This window comes from Neoarius graeffei, chromosome 6 (assembly GCF_027579695.1).
Source record: "Neoarius graeffei isolate fNeoGra1 chromosome 6, fNeoGra1.pri, whole genome shotgun sequence".
Lineage (NCBI taxonomy): Eukaryota > Metazoa > Chordata > Actinopteri > Siluriformes > Ariidae > Neoarius > Neoarius graeffei.
Window position 1 is genome coordinate 24,941,209 of NC_083574.1, and position 25,973 is coordinate 24,967,181.

Consider the following 25,973-nt stretch of genomic DNA (forward strand, 5'->3'; position numbering starts at 1 on the left):
CTTTTATATATTGCGTTGTTGAATAAAACTTTTTAATGCATTTCCTGCGAAACGAGACGAGCTACTCGTAGTGTAACTGGTTTCCTGCTCGTGTTGCTTAGATTGCCAGCACAGACTTTAGTCATCTGGGACAATCGGATACAAGGTTTTTCGAGCACTGGTAACTCAAATGTGATTTGAAAAGATTGGACTTCTGTGTCCTAACAGCCCTGAAAACATCAGATTCACATTCAGGCAATAAATAAATAAATAAAAATTCAGATGAGTCACTTCAGCTTATTAATGTGAATGTAGCTCCATGCTTCTCTGTGCAGTTCAGTGCTTTGACTAAGACAGCATTATACAGTGCTACTGTTCATAATTTTCTATAACAAGAGTTCCAACTGAAAGGCAAATTACAGGTCCAAAGGAATCCATTCCCTCAAAAAAGAAGTGTTATAATTTCTAGAGTAACAACTTACACAGGGACATGTATAGAGACCACCCTGATGAAATAAACCAATGAAAAGGCATGTATAATAACTGATACAGTGAGGTTTTTCTGTTAGGAAATGTTTTTTGGAGTCTCCAGCATCAAAGCTTTGAGAGTTAAAGATGTTCAAGCAGAGGACTTTGGGCTTTCTGGCTTCTCAGTAACATGACAAGCTGTGTTTTTTTGTTTGCTTGTTTTTAAAGTACCTTCATGATAGAGAAGGAGCAACAACATAAGTAATAACAGGAACCAACTTGTTTTGTGGACTTTCCAGAACATTAAATATACTAAGTAACTTTAAAAACGCACAATGGAATTAAACACGATATCACTTTAGATCCATGCATATATTTGAGATTTATGATATTGTATGTAATGCACACACATCTTGAAACATCGATAAAGGACATTTATTGTCAAACTCAAGAATTAATTCACAATAAAAAAATTCAAAGTGACAGTTGGTCCATGTTCGGACCGTCATGCTGGAGATTCTGGATCTGTGTCGTCCAGGGGTCTCAGCAGCAGTGACTGAGGGTGTCAGGAATCTGTCACGGAGGTGAGCTAGCCTGATGTGCTGATCCTGAACTGGCGTCGTGACTCGAGGCTGACCAGGGCGTGGACGATCCCTGGTGCTCCCTGTCTGTCTGTAACACTGACTCAAACGGGAAATGGTCGAACGATGAACACCGAAGTGCCGGGCGACCTCTGTCTGTGTACTTCCAGCACGCAACATCCCGATGGCCTGTTCACGTTGATTTTGGCTTAGGCGTGGCATCTTCAATAATGACAATTTTCCCATCATTTCCCCCGCGTATTTATAGGCAAGATTGTGTGTGTACAGTGTATGCAAAATTTTTTTGAAAATTAAAGCCTGTCCATGTCATTGACTACCCGAGTCATATTGTACGTTATTGAGTACAACTCCCTTAAATTCTGATTTGAGCACAGATTTGGAACTTATTCGGGCGGAACGAAGTTATTTTTCCATTGTGATATATTTATTTTCTTCTTGAGATAAACTCAGCACGAATTCAGCAAGTTTTATCAATGTGCGTTTTTAAAGTTACTTAGTGTACATCTATAAATGGATAAAAAGTATGATGTGCTTATTAAAAACTCAAAATTGCAAGCATTGCCAAATTGCTGAGGTATAAAAGGAATAAAACATGACAGGATGTCAAGTTATTGAAAAATAATCAATTTGGGGTCATAATGCATTACACCATCATGTTGTTGATTATTTGCCTATAAAAGCACACATCATATTTTATTCCTTCCATAATGCAGCTTTGTAATATTTTCCCCAACAGTGGCATTATTATTTCCATATTACAAAGACGTTACAAAATACGCACACGTTAGGAAATGTCTTCCCAGGATTTTTTCCAAGACTCCACCAAAGCAACAAGTACAAGATTTTTTCCCCCCTCAAGCAGGGCTCTACAGTGCGCACATTTCACTCACATTTGCGAGCGAATTTTTCGGCATGCAAGCGACGAAAAAAAAAAAAAACGCGTATTCGTGCGAGGGCTTCTTGCGGCCGACAATTTAGGAAAGCACTGAGCACAGACGCGACGAGTTTAACATTCTAAAATGTATCAAACGTTAAACTGTAAAGTATGTAAATCCAGCGCTGGATAGCCTACCTAATATAGTGTAACGAGTAACGGCCTGTATTGTTGTGTGTGTGTTCCATACATGTCAACCTATACGGAATGTCCGTATTTTATAAGGATTGATTCAATAAACGTAGTATACGGGCATATAAATAAAGTTATACGGATTCTTTAAAAAAAAAACTTCAATATTTATTTAGAGCTATAATCAATTCCCACGATGATAAAAGAACGCATAACATTTACAAACGTACTGTACACCACAGACAGCCAGTAAAGAGTCTTATGAAATTGCGCGTTATCTTGTGGTAGCGAGACTTCGTTCCACTTTTGATCATGCGCACACCGCATTGCGAGAATCCCGCCAACCGTGAAGTCATAGACGCCGGCTTCTGCGTAGAATCATACGTCATCCTCGCCCGAGAATAAAGATGCCTCATTCATGTGCTGCGTTTAACTGTACCAACAGGTTTACCGTCCAAACGAGATCACATGGGATTACCTTTCACAGGTGAGACTGGAAAAATACTTTTCATTGTATTTGGTCATTATAACGTAATTTTACGAACAGATTTTCCTGACTTTGTGGCTAATATGAAGTCTCGCGCATAACAGCCGCTCGGTGAAACCTGTCTCCAAACAACGAAGTATTTCCTTCGTAACTACGCCGATAACACTGTGTTTTTGTCAAACATTGGAGCTTTGTATTCATTCTGAAGGTTTATTGTTATTAATATTGAATAAAAAGTAACTGGGACATATCATTGTTAATTATCATTCAAATTTTAGGTAAATTATTTTAATTTGCATCTTATACGGATTTTATAAGGGAAATACGGATTTTGGAGGTTGGTTATACAGGTTTGATTGACCAAAGGTTGACATGTATGGTGTTCAGTGTTGTGTGTGTGTTCTGCCTGCGCCTTGCTCCCTGTCTGTAGTTGCGTGCATTGCCCCTGTCTTGCCAGGGGTTCCCATGGTAGCCGGGGGGGGGGGGGGGGGGGGGGGGGGGGTGTTGAAAAAAAAGTTACTTTTTTTTTTGCCATTCTGCCACATCTTTCTGTGATTGCCCCTCTTTCCCACGGTTGTATGTTGTGGGTGTGGCATTAGGTGGGAAAAGTGCTTTTTAGGGATTCATCAGATCATTCAACTGAGAGATAACTGAGAGCTGGTTCGGACCAAGCTGAGAAATATATTCGCTATGCAGAGAATAACGGCGTTTTTTTAAAAGCAATGATGGTGGAAGCAAGAATAAAAGAACGGACGAGGAAGAAAGTGTAGTGAAGAAAGCTAGAACGACGGGAGAAGGTGCGGGAAAATTATATAATGAGATGGAAAACACACACCCCAGTGCAAACATTTAGATGGGAACATACAACACAGCAGAAAAACAAATAATATACAGTATATACAAATGGTGCATGTCACAACACAGCAGAAAAACAAAGAATATATACACACACAACTGGGCGTGTTGAGTTGCAGATGTTAATTGCACATTAGTTATAGAAACTCAGTTCAGCTACAAAACTCAGGATATTGCACTGTATTTGGTATTGCATTGTATTGGGTATGGATGTAAAAGTGTAGAAATATAAAATATACAAAAGCTATAAAAACTAAAAAGTTGCTCTGTGAGGTTGCACTGTAATAAGTATTGCACTGTATCAGGTAAGTGTGAGAAGATTGTCCTTTTAGGTCCTTGTTGGTGCATTGTTGCACCTGCCAGAAGTGGCATCAGTCAGTGCATGTAATTAGCCTTTTTCACATTACGTCACTTGCAGAAGAACCTCACATCCGTTTTCAGCCTTTTGAATGGAAGAAGAGGCGGCATGCTAATCTGCTGGCTAACAAGTAGCAACCACAGAAGGTCAGTAAACTTCCTTTCCAAAACAAGGCAGATAGGTGACTGGAATGGTCGCTAACAATACGTAATGATAAACAACAATGCGCAATATTATTATCAATCTTATCTGTGAATGACACAGTTTTGTTCACATATGTTGCCGCCGTATACCTCTTCTTCCATTCAAAAGGCTGAAAACGGATACGAGTTCCCCTGCAAGTGACGTAATGTCTCATCTCATCTCATTATCTCTAGCCGCTTTATCCTGTTCTACAGGGTCGCAGGCAAGCTGGAGCCTATCCCAGCTGACTACGGGCGAAAGGCGGGGTACACCCTGGACAAGTCGCCAGGTCATCACAGGGCTGACACATAGACACAGACAACCATTCACACTCACATTCACACCTACGGTCAATTTAGAGTCACCAGTTAACCTAACCTGCATGTCTTTGGACTGTGGGGGAAACCCACGTGGACACAGGGAGAACATGCAAACTCCACACAGAAAGGCCCTCGTCGGCCACGGGGCTCATACCCGGACCTTCTTGCTGTGAGGCGACAGCACTAACCACTACACCACCGTGCCGCCCGTGACGTAATGTGAAAAAGGCTAATTGTTCAAGGTGGTTATGGGCTGTGGGAAAAAACTGTTTTTGAGTCTGTTGGTCCTTGCTTTGATGCACCTGTAACGCCTGCCTGAGGGCAGCAAGGTGGTGTCGCGGCGGCTGTGCAGGCGGGTTTGGACACACCAGCGCTCTGCGTGGCGGAGCTTCTCTGCTCGCTTTGTGGATTCATGGTGTGGTGTTCGAGCGATGTTGCTGGCGGCGGTGCTGGAGATGTGGGACTTGTTTTTTTGCGCCTTTTGGTGGGACTGTGGTTGCTACACCACAGGAATTACATCCTGACCCCTACTTGGTGGACTTTTTATTTTTTATTTATTTTTTATTATATTTTAATTTTTTTTTCTTTCTTTGTCTATTATTGTAAAGCGTCCTTGGGTTTCTTGAAAGGCGCTATATAAATTTAACTTATTATTATTATTATTATTATTAAAGAACTCAGAGCCAGGGTGGGAGCTGTCCTTGATGATGTTAGCTCTGCTGAGCTCTGCTCTCTGTTTAGCTACTGTTTGTTCATTCATTCAGTCGTTTGTTATTCATTTTATTCATTCGTTCATTCATTCTCAATTGAATTTTGCGTTTTATGTGTTGGTGTGTCTAAGGTTTGCGCTGCAATAAACCTCTAAAATGAAAACCTACTTGTGCTTGTGCCCCCATTTTTTTCCCTGTGCTCCTAAAATTTTTAACTTACAGTAGGAGCACGTGTGCTCCTGAAAAAAAAAGTTGGTGTAGAGCCCTGCCCTCAAGGATTTTTCTAGTAAAATAAATACATTTAGGCAGATTTTCTCTGCTTGGTGACATGATCTACTTTTATTTATTTATATATATTTTACACTCAGTGGCCACTTTATTAGGAACACCCAAACACCTGCTGTTTTATGTAGTTATCTAATCAGCCAATCCCTTGACAGCAGCACAATGCAATAAATGGTACAGATACAAATCAAGAGCTTCAGTTCATGTTCACTTCAAACATCACAATGGGGAAAAATTGTGATCTCTGTGACTTCCACTGTGGCATGGGTGTTGATGCCAGATGGACTGGTTTGAGCATTTCAGAAACTGCTGATCTCCTGGGGTTTCTCTCACACACACACACACACACACACACACACACACACACACGTCCCTAGAGTTTACACAGAGTGGTGCGAGAAACAAAAAAAAAAAAAAAAACACACACTGAGTGAGCGACAGTTCTGTGGGTGGAAACACCTTGTTGATAGAGGTCAGAGGAAAATGGCCAGGTTGGTTAGAGCTGCCAGGAAGTAAAAAGCAACTTACAGCAACACTTTACTACAACCGTGGTGAGCAGAAAAGCATCTCAGCATGCAACAGCAGAAGACCACATTGGGTTCCACTCCTGCCAGCCAAGAACAGGAATCTTAGACTCAAGAACAAGTTCCTATTATAGTGGCCAGTGAGTGTAGTTTTGCATGACATGACTTAATTATTAGTCAACAAGTAGACAATTTTATGGCAATTTGTTTCATGAATACATATTACAACCCAACAATTCCAATTTAAAAAAAAAAATCAAAACAAAAATAGGTTGCTAAGAATTTCCTAGAGGACTAAGAAGAGTCTCTAAGGTGTTTGATTAGCCATGACATTTTAAGGTGTAAATGTCACTAGTGGGAGAGTAAAACATGGTAATTACAAATTAGGCAGCTTTTTAGACATTTAGCTGACTCAATGAATCATCCCAATCCACATCCTCATGTTATTGCTCTTTCTTTCCCCAGAACTTTTTCAAGCGAACAGTTAGAATGACTCTTATGAATGTCTCTTGCTGTGGACCATAAAGATGACGAAGCGCACCATTAGCTGAGTGCTACACAGTAATGATGGTATAGTAGCCATGGATAGCCACCAGGGCTTCCAAAACAATTTCAGAAAAAGTAACACCCATTACATCACTTGCATGGTTGTAATAATGATCATATTTTTGTCATCAGGAGGTACGCAGGATATAACTTGAACCAGAAGGACTAATGTCATGGACAAATGTAAGGCTATTATTATACAGCAAAGAATTAGCACTCAGAAGTAAAGAGAGTACTTAATGCTTTCTGTTTAGGGAGATGTGTCTTGGCCCTTGGAGCTGCAGTTTGCATTCATTTCAAATAAGCTAATGAGGACGGAGATTAATTAGGGATTAATAAACAAAGTGTCACTGTGTTGGGTGTTGTATAAAGTAGTTGCTGCTGGGAACATGGGTTTATGGCGTGTGCGCGCGCACGTTTTAAAAACTGTGCTACCAAGCTCACAGAAAAATGGATGGACAGCAGCCCTTATTCTCAAAACACCAACACATGCGAAAGAGTTGATTTTGATGGCACAACAACTTCCTTCTACAATACTCTCTTGTGGAGGTGTCCCACAGTTAAATACATCTCTCTAACAAATTGGGATGATTCATTGAGTCAGCTAAATGTCTAAAAAGCTGCCTAATTTGTATCTGCATGCTCACACACACACACACACACACACACACACACACCTCTCACTCTAGATACTTCATTTGATTCCACATTACAAGTTATGTTTCATCAGGAATCAAACTTTCTGAATAGTCCAACAGATTTAAGCAGATCAACAATCCATTATGGGTTTTATGTCTCAAGGGTAAAGGAAACATTGTCTCTTCCAAATAAACATGCGTCCTATACTTGCTGATATTGAATAGTACTTCGCCAACTGTTTGGCCCTTGTTTATTGGAACCCCCAATGCAAAGTCCACATACCACCAGCCTATGACCAAAGCTGCCAAAAACTAGGACAAATCAGCTGACATTTGAAACCTAAGTTCTCAATGGCAGTAATCTCAGAGATTGGTATTATTATGAATATTATTATGGCTGATCATCACATCATCAGTTTTTCTTTGGCTAATCAGACATAAGGTACATGACCACACTTGCCAGATCAGTTGGGGGTTAGGCACCTTGCTCAAGGGCACTTCAACCAGTCCTGCTAGTCCAGGGAATCAAACCAGCAACCTTTCGGTCCCAAAGCTGCTTCTCGAACCATTAGGCCACGGCCACCCCCTAAATTTTATTGTTTTTGTAAATTAGCAGCAAACAGTAAATTAATGCTTACACCTAAACCTAACATCATTAACTAAAATGATGAATGACACTTTGGAACTTTTTTGTTTTATAATCCTCGGGATCAGTTCTATTAGTCAAATCTGTCATATATTCCCATCTTTGTGGATACATTTAGTCCCCCATAAGATCTAAAAACATGCCCCCCAAAACAGGCACATAATCCATCAAGCTGAAAGGGAAATATCAATTAGATGTAAAATTTTCCCAATGACTACATTAATCTAGTTGTTCATAATTTGAACAACCAAAGGACATAACAGTTGCTGAACTGTTATCTTCAGTTGCAAAATTATTCTGAACACACACACATACACACACACACACACACGACTAGATTTGTCACAGGATGAGAAATAAATAAAATGAACCCAAAAAAAGGGAACAAAAACACAAATGAGAAAGAACATCAGTCTCAGTTGTAACGTTCTGCTGTGGGAACGTCTGGCCTCTGAGCAAGAAATGCAGAGGAAATGCTTTCATCACGCCCCAGAGTCCTCTGATCTGGGTGTTCTTCCAAATAACAGCAGCCCTCATCTCCTCCGGCTCTCCTTTTGCACGGCCTCCCATTCCGTCCCTAGTTTCCTTTTTGATCCTTTGTTCAAAAGTGATTATGAAAAAAGTGTGCATTTGAATGAAGGGAGTGTTTAAAAGCTTACCTCATGTCTTCCAGTAAGTCACATTCAGTCTGGTGTTTAAAGTGCAGTCTGGTGAGCTGCTCTGTATGAGTGGTCTTCAGCTCCTGCGTGACTTTGACCTACACACAAACGCATATACAAGGAAAAGAGTTTTTTTTTTTTTTGTCCAATTCATAGAAAAAAAATACCAACGTTCACTGTTCATGCAAACACACAGACACAATATTATGATTCCAAAAAAGTTGGGACAAAGTACAAATTGTAAATAAAAACGGAATGCAATGATGTGGAAGTTTCAAAATTCCATATTTTATTCAGAATAGAACATAGATGACATATCAAATGTTTAAACTGAGAAAATGTATCATTTAAAGAGAAAAATTAGGTGATTTTAAATTTCATGACAACACCACATCTCAAAAAAGTTGGGACAAGGCCATGGTTTTTTTATATATATTTTTTTTTATTAATGAAAGACACAAAGTTACAAGCTTAGCTGAAAGACATTCGTTTTTCTCTTACATTTCCAAACTACAACCCCCTGCCCACCCTTCCACCCCCATCAGAACCTGTGCGTCTTCGTATGTCACCAGTCAAACAGAAGACAGTAAGTCACTTGTACAATTCTTATACAAAAAAAAAAATATATATATATATATATATATATATATATATATATATATATATGGCGGCACGGTGGTGTAGTGGTTAGTGCTGTCGCCTCACAGCAAGAAGGTCCGGGTTCGAGCCCCGTGGCCGGCGAGGGCCTTTCTGTGCGGAGTTTGCATGTTCTCCCCGTGTCCGTGTGGGTTTCCTCCGGGTGCTCCGGTTTCCCCCACAGTCCAAAGACATGCAGGTTAGGTTAACTGGTGACTCTAAATTGACCGTAGGTGTGAGTGTGAATGGTTGTCTGTGTCTATGTGTCAGCCCTGCGATGACCTGGCGACTTGTCCAGGGTGTACCCCGCCTTTCGCCCGTAGTCAGCTGGGATAGGCTCCAGCTTGCCTGCGACCCTGTAGAAGGATAAAGCGGCTAGAGATAATGAGATGAGATACACACACACACACACACACACACACACCAGCGGTACATCAAACAATATTGCAGACTTCTTTAGGCCTATGCCATCAGACTATCTTGGTGCTTTACATGTCATTACAGAGACACAGGAAGGGTCTTGAGTTTTTCAAAATATGTTATTACAGGGTTCCAGATACCATAAAAAAGGTCAACAGACCCTCTAAGTGCATACTTAATCTTTTCTAATTTCAGAAACATCATAAGATCAGTCAGCCATACTGATACTTTTGGTGCGTATGGGGATTTCCAATTTAAAAGAATTTGCCATCTGGCAATCAAAGTTGAAAAGGCTAATACATCTTTGTACCCAGAAAGCCTCACAGAGTCACCTGACACAGTTCCAATAATTGAGGTGTATATATTGGGCTCATATTCTATTTCTATAATTTCAGATATCATTTTACAGACCCCTGACCAAAACTGATCCAAACTTGGGCATGACCAAAACATGCGAGTCAATGTTGCTGGAGCACTATGACATCTACAATGTTCATCCATGCCTGAAAATATTTTTGCCAATTTAGCTTTAGAAAAATGCATCCTGTGTAAAACTTTAAATTGGATTAAACTTAGACGAGCACAGGATGTAGTCCCATTGACCCTATGTACGGCTTCCTCCCATACACTATCCAATATTGCCTCTCCAAATTCATCATCCCACTTTGCTCTAATCTTATCCAAGGTATTATCACCATGGGAAGTGATATTATAAATTCTAGAAATAAGCCCCTTTAAATGAAAAGACACATGCAAAATATCCTCCAAAACAATGGATCTGGCTCATTTGGAAAATCAGTCGTATTACTACGAATAAATTGACGAATCTGTAGATATCTAAAATTATTTGAACGGGGGAAATTAAATGTTTCACACATCACTGAAACTTGCAAATACACCTTCCTTATAAAAATCTTTAAACCTGACAAGGCCTTGTCTATCCCATTTCAAGAAAGTGGCATCTATTCTAGCTGGAATAAATGAGTGATTATGACAAATTGGGGCTTGAATGGAGAAATTAGGTAGATCCCCATGTTTTCTAAATTGTTGCCAAAGATGCAAGTGTGGCAGCGGGGGCGTGGTCAAGCGCCGGTCTGTGACAGGAGGGCGGAGTCAGGGAAGGTAAGTGGCAGAATCACTACACCTGACGGCAATTAACCTGTGTTTGTGTGTGTCTTCCCAGTGACCGCGCCCTATTTAAGGAGGGAGAGCAAGAGCAGAGGAGCTCATCCCGAAACCAGATGCTGGTTGTGTGTGTGTCTGTATTAACCGTATTGTTTTCACTGAAAAGTGTGGCAATAAAAGCTGTAGTGTACAAACCTGATCTCTGTCCTGCCGTCCTCTGTGCTCCACCCTTAGTGGGAACTGTTACAGTAAGGTATTAATAACCGTTGGATTTGAAGGATATGTTGAACTAGCCAGAGGGATTTTAGAAGTCACTAAGGCTGGGAGCGAAGTTGAAAGGCAAGAATTATTTTCAGACTCACACCAGCCCACATCTGATGACTGACACCAATAAAGTATTTTCTGGCAGTTTGCTGCCCAATAATAAAATTGTAATTTTGGCAAGCCCAAGCCTCCATTGGAGCGATGTCTTTGAAGAAATCTCTTTTGAATTCTAGGCACTTTACCAGCCCATATAAATGATAATATATGCCTATCCATAGATAGAAAAAATGATTTGGGCAAATAAAGTGGAAGACACTGAAAAAGATAAAGAAATCTAGGGAGAACATTCATTTTAATACTAGTGCTGTCAAAGTTAATGCGATAATAACGCGATCTCAATTTATCGCGATTAAAAAAAAAAAAAATAGTGCCGTTAACGCAAATTCTAATTTGGCCCTGCGAGTCACCCGTAGTTCCTGTTGAGGCTTGTCGTGCGCTGCTTCAATAAGAGTACGTGTGAGTGATGGAGAAAGGCATAGACATATAAACATCCTCGCCGCCATATTGGATGGGGCAAAGTGGAGTAGCCGAGAATAAAGATGCCTCATTCATGTGCTGCGTTTAACTGTACCAACAGGTTTACCGTCCAAACGAGATCACATGGGATTACCTTTCACAGGTGAGACTGAAAAAATACTTTTCAATACTGTTCCTTCAGTCTTCAGTTTCCCAGCTCATCTCCACCGAGTAGGTGTATAGTTATAAGCAGTGAGAATTAGAGAATACAGTGCCACACTATGATGAACGTTTTTGAACGCATGATGAATGTTTTTATTTTTGTTATCTGTTTTTTTTCTTCTTTTATGGCAAATACTTCTCTTCAAAAGAAACTAATGAAGAGTAAAATAAAACTTTTTTATTTTCACAGTGATATGCACTTTATTTTTCATCCCTTGGTTTTCTCATCTAATATGGAAGTTATGGATGTCAGTGGCCGTGACAAGACGTGTTATGCTCTGCAATAAAAAAATTTTAAAAAAAACATTGGTACAAAGCAAGCCCATTCACTTTATGCTGATAAGAGAATTACAATGGTTTTTCATGTGACAAAAATGTGCGATTAAATTGCGATTAATCGCAAGTTAACTATGACAGTCGCGACAATCGCGATTAAATATTTTAATCGCTTGACAGCACCATTTAATACAGTTAATCCTACCAACCAATGACAAATTAATGGCATTCCATCTCTGGAAATCAGACTTTAACTTATCTACTAATGGAGTAAAGTTTTTATGGTATAGCTCAGGGAATGTACGACTTAAATGAATACCTAAATACTTAAACCCATCTCTGGACATACAGAAGGGTAAATCTGAGTCCTGAAGAGACCGGGCCAAGGCATTTATTGGAAAGCACTCACTTTTAGTTAGGTTCAATTTATAACCAGAAAAAACACTAAATATATTCAAAACATGGGGAATACAACGTATAGGGTCAGATATGTATAATAATAAGTCGTCTGCATACAAGGATAACTTATGAGTCAAACCCCATCTATGAATTCCACATATTTCTGTCTTTGACTTAAGCACAATAGAAAGAGGTTCAATAACCAAAGCAAATAGAAGTGGACTTATTGGCGATCCCTGACGTGTTCCCCTCGTCAAGGAAAAAAAATTAGAATGGTTCCTATTAGTGACTACTGATGCTTTTGGGCTGAAATATAAAAGCTCAATCCATGATCTAAAATTGGGACCAAAACCAAATCTACTCAAGCACTCAAACAAAAAACTCCACTCTACCCTATCAAACGCTTTTTCAGTGTCCAGGGAAATGACCACTTCAGCCACCACAGTAGATGCTGGTGAGTATAAAACATTTAGAAGGCGACGCTCATTAGAAAAAGAATGACGACCTGTCATAAACCCCGTTTGATCAGGGGAAATCACCTCTGGCATAACTTTCTCTAAATGGCGTGCAAGTGCTTTTGCCAATATCTTGACATCACAGTTGAGGAGAGAAATGGGGCAATAAGACCCACATTCCTCTCTGTTCTTCCCTGGTTTTAACAATAGAATTATGGAAGCTTCAGTCAATGTCCTGGGCAAGGTTCCATTAGCTTTTGATTCTCTAAACATGTCAAGTAAAAGTGGAATTAATTGCTCAGAAAATTTCTTGAAAAATTCAACTGGGTACCCATCCGGGCCCGGTGCCTTACCATTTTGCATGGTCCTAATTGCATCAGCAATTTCAGTATGTGTAACTGGAAATTCTAATTCTGCTCTACTAACTGCACTAATTTTAGGCATATCCAGATTACTGAAAAAATGATCCATAACTACATTGTCTATGGGAGCTTCAGATGAGTACAGCTTGGAATAGAATGCCTGAAATCTCATCTCATCTCATCATCTCTAGCCGCTTTATCCTTCTACAGGGTCGCAGGCAAGCTGGAGCCTATCCCAGCTGACTACGGGCGAAAGGCGGGATACACCCTGGACAAGTCGCCAGGTCATCACAGGGCTGACACATAGACACAGACAACCATTCACACTCACACCTACGGTCAATTTAGAGTCACCAGTTAACCTAACCTGCATGTCTTTGGACTGTGGGGGAAACCGGAGCACCCAGAGGAAACCCACGCGGACACGGGGAGAACATGCAAACTCCACACAGAAAGGCCCTCGCCGGCCCCGGGGCTCGAACCCAGGACCTTCTTGCTGTGAGGCGACAGCGCTAACCACTACACCACCGTGCCGCCCAGAATGCCTGAAATGTATCGTTAATTTCTACAGGATCAACTGTGAGTTCCCCATTCTCTTTCCTAATACATCTGCTCAGATGATCTGCTTTTTAACTGGTGGGCTAAAAGACGTCCTGACTTTTCCCCATGTTCATACATAATGCCCTGTGATTTCAGCAACACCTTTTCAGTTTTTTCCGACATCAATAACTCATACTTGGCCTGCAGTTCCACTTTTTCTTTATAAAGTTCTGGGCTCGGAGAGGTTGAATATTTGCTATCTATCACCTGTATAGCTGTGATCAATCTTTCTTGCTCTACACGATTACTTTTATTTACCATGGATTTATAGGAGATAATATTCCCTCTAATAACGACTTTAAGCGTCTCCCACAAAATAGTAGGAGAGACACCATTGCCTCGATTAAATTTAAGAAAATCATCAATGGCAGATGAAATAATTTGGCAGAATCTCTTATCTTTTAATAAAGAAGTGTCCAATCTCCAAGGAGTGTACTCCATTCACTTGTGTGACAAGGAGAGGTCTAAAAGTACCGGGGCATGGTCAGGTTCAATTATAGGTGAATATTCAATTTTTTTAACCAAAGATAGCAGTGCACTATCAATGAAAAAATAGTCAATTCTACTATATGTATGGTGTACATGGGAGAAATAAGAATAGGTCTTGCTCAAGGGGAAACAGAAATGCCATGGGTCAGTGCAGCCCACCTGATCCATGAACACTGACAGTCTCTTCGCCATTTTAGAAGGAGAATCAGATTTTGGGTTGGAACGATCCAAAGATGGAATCATTGTACAATTTAGATCTCTACCAAAAATGAGAGAATGAGAATTGAGACTTGGTATGGATGCAGTGACTCTTTCCATAAATCTCTCATCGTCCCAGTTAGGAGCGTATACATTCACCAGTATGACAGGCTTAAAATATAAAGACCCTAATACAATAACATATCGCCCCTGTGAATCTTCTATTACCTTTGTTGGGCTAAAAGGAACTTTTTTATGCATCAGAATAGCCACTCCCCTAGACTTATGATCAAATTTTGAATGAAATAATTGACCTACCCATGATTTCCTTAATCTGAACTGATCTTTTACCAATAAATGAGTCTCTTGCAAAAAAACAATTTCACCTTTTAAAAGTTTTAAATGTGCAAATATCCTTGCTCGCTTTACAGGCCCATTCATCCCCTTAACATTCCAGCTTATAAATCTGACAGCTTCACCCAAGTCTTGATTATGCCTACTATTCATCATAATAAACTTAACACTGGTAGGCTACATGTACCCAACAAAACTGACACACAAAGAAAACCCCTGACACACTTCCCCGTACCCTTAACCCCCCTCCCCCCTTACAACAAAACCAAAACAAACTGAAACCCATAGCGCATGAACTGCCTATGTCTAGATCCCAAAATGGGATAAACTGCAGGCTCGCTAAACATGCCTTCCCAGTGAACATCCTTTAAGAACTACGTTATCTACACCAAGACTCCCATGTGTCAATTTACATCATTATGAAAGTGTCATATATTTTACAAGCTAAGTAAAGTACAAGTTAACAACAGAGTAGGCTACCTAGTTATCGTACAGTCCAGGTCGCATACTGTCCATCACCTACTTTCACTCACTGGACCGAATGCATTTGTTGTAAAATTCCTGTGCTTCATCTGGTGATTCAAAGGTAAGCGTCTCTTCTCCCAGAGTCACTCTCAGGCGGGCTGGATAAACCAGGCGGAACTTCACCCCTTTCTCATACAGCGCTTGTTTAACTCCGTTGAAAGCCCTGCGTTTTTTTCGCCAAGGTAGCACTCAGGTCATTGTAGAATCGAAGGCTAGCATCATGAAACTTAACCTCATGGTTCCTTGCCCAACGCAGCACTGCTTCTTTCTGTTGAAAACTTCGAAAGCACACCACAAATGCTCTAGCAGGCTTCCTGTGCGCCGGTTTAGTAGCCCCGGACTGATGAGCTCTCTCCAGTTCTGGCGGCGCAGTGAACACTCTCGACCCCATACATTCCATAAGTTATGAGTAGCACGCTGTGTGAGCACAATCGCTATCAGGAGCGTTACAATGTAAATAACTTTTCTAGAATTTCACCAAAACTCATTGAATTTTCAGCATTGTAAGAGAACTCCCTAAAGTATTATGCAGCAAAACCCCAGAATGATAGCACAAATCTAGAATTTTTAACAGAATTTTAGTTCTTAAAATTTAATGTAATTATGGACGTCACGCGTAACATTTACACCCGTGAAAAATCACTCTGAATGCTGTTTTGAAAGTTTTGATCAAATATTCTCTATAATAAAAAAAAAAAAATCACTTAAATATTATAAACACAGTCTTTTAATGTATCAAAAAATAATTTTGATAAAGCAAGGAAATTCGGAAGAAAATTAGTTTTTTCTTTTGCTTGTTGTGCGTGTCACGCTACCAAAATCTAACTAACCCCTTCACGAACAATTCCAACTTTCATGGACTTGTAGCACGAATAAACCTTTCAAAAAAATATATAATACTTCTCACCCAGTAAATTAGAATCCTGGTGATTTATAGAGGATTTGGGCCTATGTCATTGTTTCCATAGCGACAATATTTATGCCGCCATTTTGACGGTCACAAATATGGCGACTACCGGTAGCGATACACTGTTGATCATGACGAAGTCTCATCGTCGAGTATTTTATCCGGCCTAGATGACGCGAGTAAGAAGCGATATCACCAGAAAATCAATGATGCTGGTGTACGTGATCCGTACACGTTACCAGGCTATCTTTTTCTGGCTTTGCAGCGCTGCAGCGCGGGTGATCTTCCTGACCTGCAGTCAGGCGTGTGGGAAATACCAGGGAAAAAACATAAAAGAAAAAGGAGCGAGATGCAGAAAACACCTTCACTATCCAGCGACATAGGGCATTTACAGGGCGAGCAGAGGGAAAGGTATTTGCAAAAATTGAGGTTAGCAGGCTTAGAGAACGACGTTTACCTGCTTCCACCAGGATTGTTCACTGACGTACGGAAGTACATGAAGCCCTCGTCTTTACCTGACTTCGGCCCACGTGATCTGTATAGTACCTATGTCGTTAAAAACCAGGCTGGGTAACATGCCTACATCAGCGGGTCGTCCCTGGAGCCGGTGGTCGCCATCTTATTACAGCTAAGGTTTGTTCACATTTTCATTTACTTTCGGTCCTCAGGATAAACAAAATGTTATTAAATGTCATTGAAATAACTTCTTAGTCTGTTGAGACATGGCCCGTTATAAATTTGCTGTTACCAGGCAATGACCAAGAACTGTATTATTGGGGTTGGTGTAGTTGTAGCAGTGCACTAGCAGCTAGCTGTTAGCACTAGCTAATGTCAACAACATAGTAGCTGGAATGTTACTGTAGCAATGTTTACGTTCAGTCATTTGGATGACTGTTAAAACCTTTCAGCCTCAAGTTTTTCCTTTACTGTATTTACTAGTTTACTGAGCTAGCGCGCTCGCTCCCAGCCTGCCCGAGCGCGCTCGCTCCCAGCCTGCCCGAGCGCGCTCGCTCCCAGCCTGCCCGAGCGAGCTCGCTCCCAGCCTGCCCGAGCGAGCTAGCGCACTCGCTCCCAGCCTGCCCGAGCGAGCTAGCTCAGTAAACTAGTAAATACAGTAAAGGAAAAACTTGAGGCTGAAAGGTTTTAACAGTCATCCAAATGACAACGTAAATATGGCTACAGTAACATACCAGCTACTATGTTGTTGACATTAGCTAGCTTGACCTTCAAAATGGCGGACACCGGGGCGTCACGTGACCTGTGACGTCACGTCGAAATCCTCTATATCCTCGTAGCTTCAGTAGATCTAGAGATTTAGTCGATTTAGTAAATCCCAAACGCTGTGAAACACGCCAGCCATCTATGGTGAGAAGTGCTGCTGTAGTTGAGAAACTCTCATTTCTCCCGCTTCCAACCAACTCCGTGACCCATACCAAAATAACAATGTCACGCTCATCACTTAAGGATGATTTATGCCAAGTTTCACGGAAAAATACAGCAAAATAAACTTGCTAGAAGCATTTTTCAAAATCCCAAACATTATGAAACATTTCTTGTAGGGTTTCAGGTTACAAATTTCGAGAATAGAGAAATTGCGGCACAAAAGTTTGCCACTAAACTCGCGAAAATACTCCATCCTAGCGAGTTTCACAACCGAACTAGGCTATGTGACAGTCCGTGACCACCCAGGAATGTTCTAGAAGGTACGCTTCGAGGCACGTGCAATCGAGAAAGATGCCAAGTGAAGGTAGTAAAGGTAGTATTGCCACTGTCTTATGACGTTTTTGCTTGTTTTAGCGCGATAAACAATCATTAAAATGCTGATTTCAAGGTTAAAATGGGTAAAAACAACTAATTTATATAGATATTGTAAAAATTGCGCCTAATAGTTATTTCAGTATATAAAATCAAAACCTGAATTTTAAATTTTTTTCCCTATGTTACACCATTGTGCATCTATAGCATGCTACTCATCATGTAGCTCTTCCATGAATTTAACGGTGTCTTTGCCAGTCTCGCTGCCCGCCGGAATATTCACAACTCGCAGGTTCGACCTGCGTGACCTGTTTGCCAGATCGTCAACCCGATCCAACAAATCCTGATTTGCTAATTTCAAAGTTTTAATGGTTGCTTCAGCAGTGTTCAAGTGCTAAAAATTCTCACCAGCTATAGCCTCCGCTGATGTCAGCCTGGCTTGGAACGAATTTACTGTGTCCCGTATAGCATCCACAGCAGTCTGGAGTGGTTTTAGCGACTCTTGAATCAGCGTGGCGATGTCTTCTTTTAGAACGGACCTCTGCTTAGCTAGATCAGTCACCAGTTGAGGCATTGATACAGTATCAGCCACCTTGCCACTAGCCTTGTCCTCCGCCATAGCTGAAACTTTGCTAGCCAGACTAGCCTGTCGTGTCGACGGAGTTTGTTGCAAAGATTTCGATTTGCCACTTATTTCAGAGGTACCATAAAACGCAATAACCGTTGGCTCACCAATGTATGATCCCAAAAAAAACAAATATTTAAGACCAGAGCGATGTTAAAACAGTATAATTTCACAAGTTCACTGGGAGCACTGTAGAACACGTCATACCCCCACATCGCCAAACCCGGAAGTCGACAAGGCCATGTTTACCACTGTGAGACAGCCCCTTTTCTCTTTACAACACTCTGTAAACATCTGGGGACTGAGGAGACAAGCTACTCAAGTTTAGGGATAGGAATGTTAACCCATTCTTGTCTAATGTAGGTTTCTAGTTGCTCAACTGTCTTAGGTCTTTTTTGTCGTATCTTCCGTTTTATGATGCGCCAAATGTTTTCTATGGGTGAAAGATCTGGACTGCAGGCTGGCCAGTTCAGTACCTGGATCCTTCTTCTACGCAGCCATGATGCTGTAATTGATGCAGTTTGTGGTTTGGCATTGTCATGTTGGAAAATGCAAGGTCTTCCCTGAAAGAGACGTCATCTGGATGGGCGCATATGTTGCTCTAGAACCTGGATATACCTTTCAGCATTGACGGTGTCTTTCCAGATGTGTAAGCTGCCCATGCCACACGCACTAATACAACCCCATACCATCAGAGATGCAGGCTTCTGAACTGAGTGCCGATAACAACTTGGGTCGTCCTTCTCCTCTTTAGTCCGAATGACACGGCGTCCCTGATTTCCATAAAGAACTTCAAATTTTGATTCGTCTGACGACAGAACAGTTTTCCACTTTACCACAGTCCATTTTAAATGAGCCTTGGCCCAGATAAGACGTCTGCGCTTCTGGATCATGTTTAGATACGGCTTCTTCTTTGAACTATAGAGTTTTAGCTGGCAACGGCGGATGGCACGGTGAATTGTGTTCACAGATAATGTTCTCTGGAAATATTCCTGAGCCCATTTTGTGATTTCCAATACAGAAGCATGCCTGTATGTGATGCAGTGCCGTCTAAGGGCCTGAAGATCACTGGCACCCAGTATGGTTTTCCGGCCTTGACCCTTACGCACAGAGATTCTTCCAGATTCTCTGAATCTTTTGATGATGATATGTTCAAACTCTTTGCAATTTTACACTGTCAAACTCCTTTCTGATATTGCTCCACTATTTGTCGGCGCAGAATTAGGGGGATTGGTGATCCTCTTCACATCTTTACTTCTGAGAGCCGCTGCCACTCCAAGATGCCCTTTTTACAGTGGGGCAAAAAAGTATTTAGTCAGTCACCAATTGTGCAAGTTCTCCCACTTAAAAAGATGAGAGAGGCCTGTAATTTTCATCATAGGTATACCTCAACTATGAGAGACAAAATGAGAAAAAAAAAATCCAGAAAATCACATTGTCTGATTTTTAAAGAATTTACTTGCAAATTATGGTGTAAAATAAGTATTTGGTCAATAACAAAAGTTCATCTCAATACTTTGTTATATACCCTTTGTTGGCAATGACAGAGGTCAAACGTTTTCTGTAAGTCTTCACAAGGTTTTCGCACACTGTTGCTGGTATTTTGGCCCATTCCGCCATGCAGATCTCCTCTAGAGCAGTGATGTTTTGGGGCTGTTGCTGGGCAACACGGACTTTCAACTCCCTCCAAAGATTTTTGATGGGGTTGAGATCTGGAGACTGGCTAGGCCACTCCAGGACCTTGAATTGCTTCTTACGAAGCCACTCCTTCGTTTCCCGGGCGGTGCGTTTGGGATCATGGTCATGATGAAAGACCCAGCCATGTATCATCTTCAATGCCCTTGCTGATGGAAGGAGGCTTTCACTCAAAATCTCACGATACATGGCCTGATTCATTCTTTCCTTTACACGGATCAGTCGTCCTGGTCCCTTTGCAGAAAAACAGCCCCAAAGCATGATGTTTCCACCCCCATGCTTCACAGTAGGTATGGTGTTCTTTGGATGCAACTCAGCATTCTTTCTCCTCCAAACACGACAAGTTGAGTTTTTACCAAAAAGTTCTATTTTGGTTTCATCTGACCATATGACATTCTCCCAATCCTCTTCTGGATCATCCAAATGCTCTCTAGCAAACTTCAGACGGGCCTGGACATGTACTGGCTTAAGCAGAGGGACACGTCTGGCACTGCAGGATTTGAGTCCCTGGCGGCGTAGTATGTTACTGATGGTAGCCTTTGTTACTTTGATCCCAGCTTTCTGCAGGTCATTCACTAGGTCGACCAGTGCATGTCCAGGCCCGTCTGAAGTTTGCTAGAGAGCATTTGGATGATCCAGAAGAGGATTGGGAGAATGTCATATGGTCATATGGTCACCGTGTGGTTCTGGGATTTTTGCTCACCGTTCTTGTGATCGTTTTGACCCCACGGGGTGAGATCTTGTGTGGAGCCCCAGATCAAGGGAGATTATCAGTGGTCTTGTATTTCTTCCATTTTCTAATAATTGCTCCCACAGTTGATTTCTTCACACCAAGCTGCTTACCTATTGCAGATTCAGTCTTCCCAGCCTGGTGCAGGTCTACAATTTTATTTCTGGTGTCCTTTGACAGCTCTTTGGTCTTGGCCATAGTGGAGTTTGGAATGTGACTGTTTGAGGTTGTGGACAGGTGTCTTTTATACTGATAACGAGTTCAAACAGGTGCCATTAATACAGGTAACGAGTGGAGGACAGAGGAGCCTCTTAAAGAAGTTGTTACAGGTCTGTGAGAGCCAGAAATCTTGCTTGTTTGTAGGTGACCAAATACTTATTTTACCGAGGAATTTACCAATTAATTCATTAAAAATCCTACAATGTGATTTCCTGGATTTTCCTGCAGGGAATCGGCCGTCAGACATTCTGTCGCATGTCCCAGACCCGGTGAAATGTAACTGAATTGTCTGAATTGTCATCTCATCATTGCTGAGGAGTGTGCTCCCATCACCCAATCAAGCATCCAGCCAGAGCAGGTCATGATATATTTTACCATATTAACATGCCATTGTTGTGTGTTATGCCTGATGTAAAGACTCTTGTTTCTGCGAGCCTACCACACAGATTTAATACTTGTCATTTTTAGGGCATACCTAACAACGTGTTTTCTTTCTCTCTCTCTTCCCCCCCCAATCTGTCCCTCTGAGTTACATGTTGATCCTGGGATTGAGATGCTGGCCTCTTCTGCCCCTCGGACCTGCTTGATCCATCCTGGTGCCCTGTGTCTGGTCGGAGTTTTATCGCACCGCTCCTGTGAAAGACGGCCCCATGAGGACAGCTGAGGGTTATACCTGTTAAAACTGTTAATATTATAGTCAGGCTGTCTGTTGTTGCCCAAATGAGGATGGGTTCCCTTTTGAGTCTGGTTCCTCTCGAGGTTTCTTCCTCATGTCGTCTGAGGGAGTTTTTCCTTGCCACCGTCGCCACAGGCTTGCTCACTGGGGATAGATTAGGGATAAAATTAGCTCATGTTTTAAGTCGTTCAAATTCTGTAAAGCTGCTTTGCAACAATGTTTATTGTTAAAAGCGCTATATAAATAAACTTGATTTGATTTGATTCTTTCCCCCCATTCTGTCTTTCATAGTTGAAGCGTACCTATGACAGGGATGTGATTTGGGGCTGGTGAAATTATCTGAAAATTTTAGCCAGGGGTCTGGGGGCCGCAGGCCCCCAGCTGGTCCAGGGCAGCGGCGTGGTCGGGGGACAAGGGGGGGAAGCCCCCCGAAGCTCCTGGGTTCTGGGGTTTTCTGACTTAAAAATTGTACTAAAATGGCAAGCAAAACACACAAGAAAAAACTTGTCATGATTAACAAATTCAAGCCAATTTAATGGTCAACATGCAACTCTGACACACACACTCTCGCTCACTCTCACACACACACACACACACACACACTCTCTCTCTCACACACACACACACACACTCTCTCACACACCCCCCAAAGAACCAGTGCGAGCAGGGCCCGCTAGTCCCGTGCCTTGTGACGTAATTCGCCCCGAGGCGAGCCACGGTTTTTCTCCAACCATTCCCAGCGGAACTTTTTTTTTCACTATTCTGTCGATTTCTTTAACTCGATTTGCATCTTTACGCTCGATCACGGAGGCTGCCATCTTTCAACTCTGTTCGAAGCGAGTTTACGTACAGCTATCTAACAAGCGCGTTCATTGGTTGTTACAGAGCGATGGGCCAATCACGTACCTCGTTTCATCTCATTGACGTAATTACGTCATTTACGCAATTACGTCATTGAGATGAAACGAGGTACGTGATTGGCTCATCGCTCTGTAACAACCAATGAACGCGCTTGTTAGATAGCTGTACGTAAGCTCGCTTCAAACAGAGTTGAAAGATGGCAGCCTCCGTGATCGAGGCGTAAAGATGCAAATCCGAGGCTGCCATCTTTCAAACAAAGTCGGAACGAATAGGATACGAATGTGGATCAGGGAAAAATCGGGAAAAAAAATTTTCTTCAAGTTTTGAGGTGAAAAAAGCGGAATTCCGCGAATTCGCGGAAAAATCACATCCCTGCTATGATGAAAACTACAGGCCTCTCTCATCTTTTTAAGTGGGAGAACTTGCACAATTAGTGGATGACTAAATACTTTTTTGCCCCACAGTCATGTTAATGACCTATTGCCAATTGACCTAATGAGTTGCAATTTGGTCCTCCAGCTGTTCCTTTTTTGTACCTTTAACTTTTCCAGCCTCTCATTGCCCCTGTCCCAACTTTTTTGAGATGTGTTACTGTCATGAAATTTCAAATGAGCCAATATTTGGCATGAAATTTCAAAATGTCTCACTTTCGACATTTGATATGTTGTCCATGTTCGATTTTGAATACAATATCAGTTTTTGAGATTTGTAAATTATTGCATTCCGTTTTTATTTACAATCTGTACTTTGTCCCAACTTTTTGGGAATCGGGGTTGTAAAATGAATGTACAACCCCGATTCCAAAAAAGTTGGGACAAAGTACAAATTGTAAATAAAAACGGAATGCAATGATGTGGAAGTTTCAAAATTCCATATTTTATTCAGAATAGAACATAGATGACATATCAAATGTTTAAACTGAGAAAATGTATCATATAAAGAGAAAAATTAGGTGATTTTAAATTTCATGACAACAACACATCTCAAAAAAGTTGGGACAAGGCCATGTTTACCACTGTGAGACATCCTCTTTTCTCTTTACAACAGTCTGTAAACGTCTGGGGACTGAGGAGACAAGTTGCTCAAGTTTAGGGATAGGAATGTTAACCCATTCTTGTCTAATGTAGGATTCTAGTGGCTCAACTGTCTTAGGTCTTTTTTGTCGTATCTTCCGTTTTATGATGCGCCAAATGTTTTCTATGGGTGAAAGATCTGGACTGCAGGCTGGCCAGTTCAGTACCCGGACCCTTATTCTACGCAGCCATGATGCTGTATTTGATGCAGTATGTGGTTTGGCATTGTCACGTTGGAAAATGCAAGGTCTTCCCTGAAAGAGACATCATCTGGATGGGAGCATATGTTGCTCTAGAACCTGGATATACCTTTCAGCATTGATGGTGTCTTTCCAGATGTGTAAGCTGCCCATGCCACACGCACTAATGCAACCCCATACCATCAGAGATGCAGGCTTCTGAACTGAGCGCTGATAACTTGGGTCGTCCTTCTCCTCTTTAATCCGAATGGCACGGCATCCCTGATTTCCATAAAGAACTTCAAATTTTGATTCGTCTGACCACAGAACAGTTTTCCACTTTGCCACAGTCCATTTTAAATGAGCCTTGGCCCAAAGAAGACGTCTGCGCTTCTGGATCGTGTTTAGATACGGCTTCTTCTTTGAACTATAGGAGTTTTAGCTGGCAACGGCGGATGGCACGGTGAATTGTGTTCACAGATAATGTTCTCTGGAAATATTCCTGAACCCATTTTGTGATTTCCAATACAGAAACATGCCTGTATGTGATGCAGTGCTGTCTCAGGGCCTGAAGATCACGGGCACCCAGTATGGTTTTCCGGCCTTGACCCTTACGCATGGAGATTCTTCCAGATTTTCTGAATCTTGATGATATTATGCACTGTGGATGATATGTTCAAACTCTTTGCAATTTTACACTGTCAAACTCCTTTCTGATATTGCTCCACTATTTGTCGGCGCAGAATTAGGGGGATTGGTGATCCTTTTCCCATCTTTACTTCTGAGAGCCGCTGCCACTCCAAGATGCTCTTTTTATACCCAGTCAGGTTAATGACCTATTGCCAATTGACCTAATGAGTTGCAATTTGGTCCTCCAGCTGTTCCTTTTTTGTACCTTTAACTTTTCCAGCCTCTTATTGCCCCTGTCCCAACTTTTTTGAGATGTGTTGCTGTCATGAAATTTCAAATGAGCCAATATTTGGCATGAAATTTCAAAATGTCTCACTTTCGACATTTGATATGTTGTCTATGTTCTATTGTGAATACAATATCAGTTTTTGAGATTTGTAAATTATTGCATTCCGTTTTTATTTACAATTTGTACTTTTTCCCAACTTTTTTGGAATCGGGGTTGTGTGTGTGTGTGTGTGTGTGTATATATATACACACACATTTTATATTATATATACACATACATAAGCACATTACTTTGCTACTCAAGAATTTACTGGGTATGTGGACATTCCAGAAAACAACCTTGAGGACCTTGATGTTCTGCCCTTGCAGGTCAACTCAAAGCATGCTTTATTGGCATCAATTTATTGGTTCAGCAGTTGTCCCTCCTTGGGCCACTTTTGGTAGGTATCAACAACTGCATATCTGGAACACCCCACATGTGCCATTTTGGAGATGCTCAGACCCAGTCATCTAGCCATCACAAATTTGGCCCTTGTTGAAGTCATCCAGATCCTTATGCTTATCCATTTTTCCTGCTTCCAACACATCAACGTTGAGAACTGACTGTTCTCTTGCTGCCTAACATATCCCACCCCCTGACAGGTGCCATTGTAATGAGATAATCAAATGTTATTCACTTCACCTGTCAGTGATCATAATGTTATGGTCCATTGGTGTATAGCCTCCCACAAGGATAAAGGTCACTTCAACTGAAGCCACTAGAAGAATGTTACCTACTGTTTGTGTGCTACACAAACAGGATTGAAGTAATAATGGCGTTATTTAAAGTTTTTATATTGTATCTTCCTCATCGTAATCTACAACACCATTTAAACCTTCTTCATCTGAATGTAATTAGCCTACAGTCATTCCACAGTCAAATTTTCAAAATGACCCACATTACTTTAACAGTGATGTGCTTGCTTTAAGCTCTCCAGTGAACAATCCAATCTGAGAGTTGCAAGTGTGAAAATGCCTGGCTGTAAATCTAAAACAACAAGAAGACATGGTCATCACTATCTCCCGCCATGAGCATTTTATGAAGACCTCTTAACACTTACATCCTTATAAGCCCATGGCTTTAATATTGACTTATGATGTCGTAAGTGCTATGACACCTGCATAAAAC

General features: G+C 41.3%; 1 protein-coding gene across 2 annotated transcripts in view; it reads right to left on the reverse strand.

The window, feature by feature from the left end:
* LOC132887821 (F-BAR and double SH3 domains protein 2) overlaps positions 1 to 25,973 on the reverse strand; it is a 384,178-nt gene that overhangs the window by 340,565 nt on the left and 17,640 nt on the right. For both annotated transcript variants that reach the window (XM_060923484.1, XM_060923483.1), the window contains exon 2: positions 8,327 to 8,424. In XM_060923484.1, the coding sequence (XP_060779467.1) occupies positions 8,327 to 8,424 (98 nt within the window). The remainder of the gene's footprint in view (positions 1 to 8,326; positions 8,425 to 25,973) is intronic.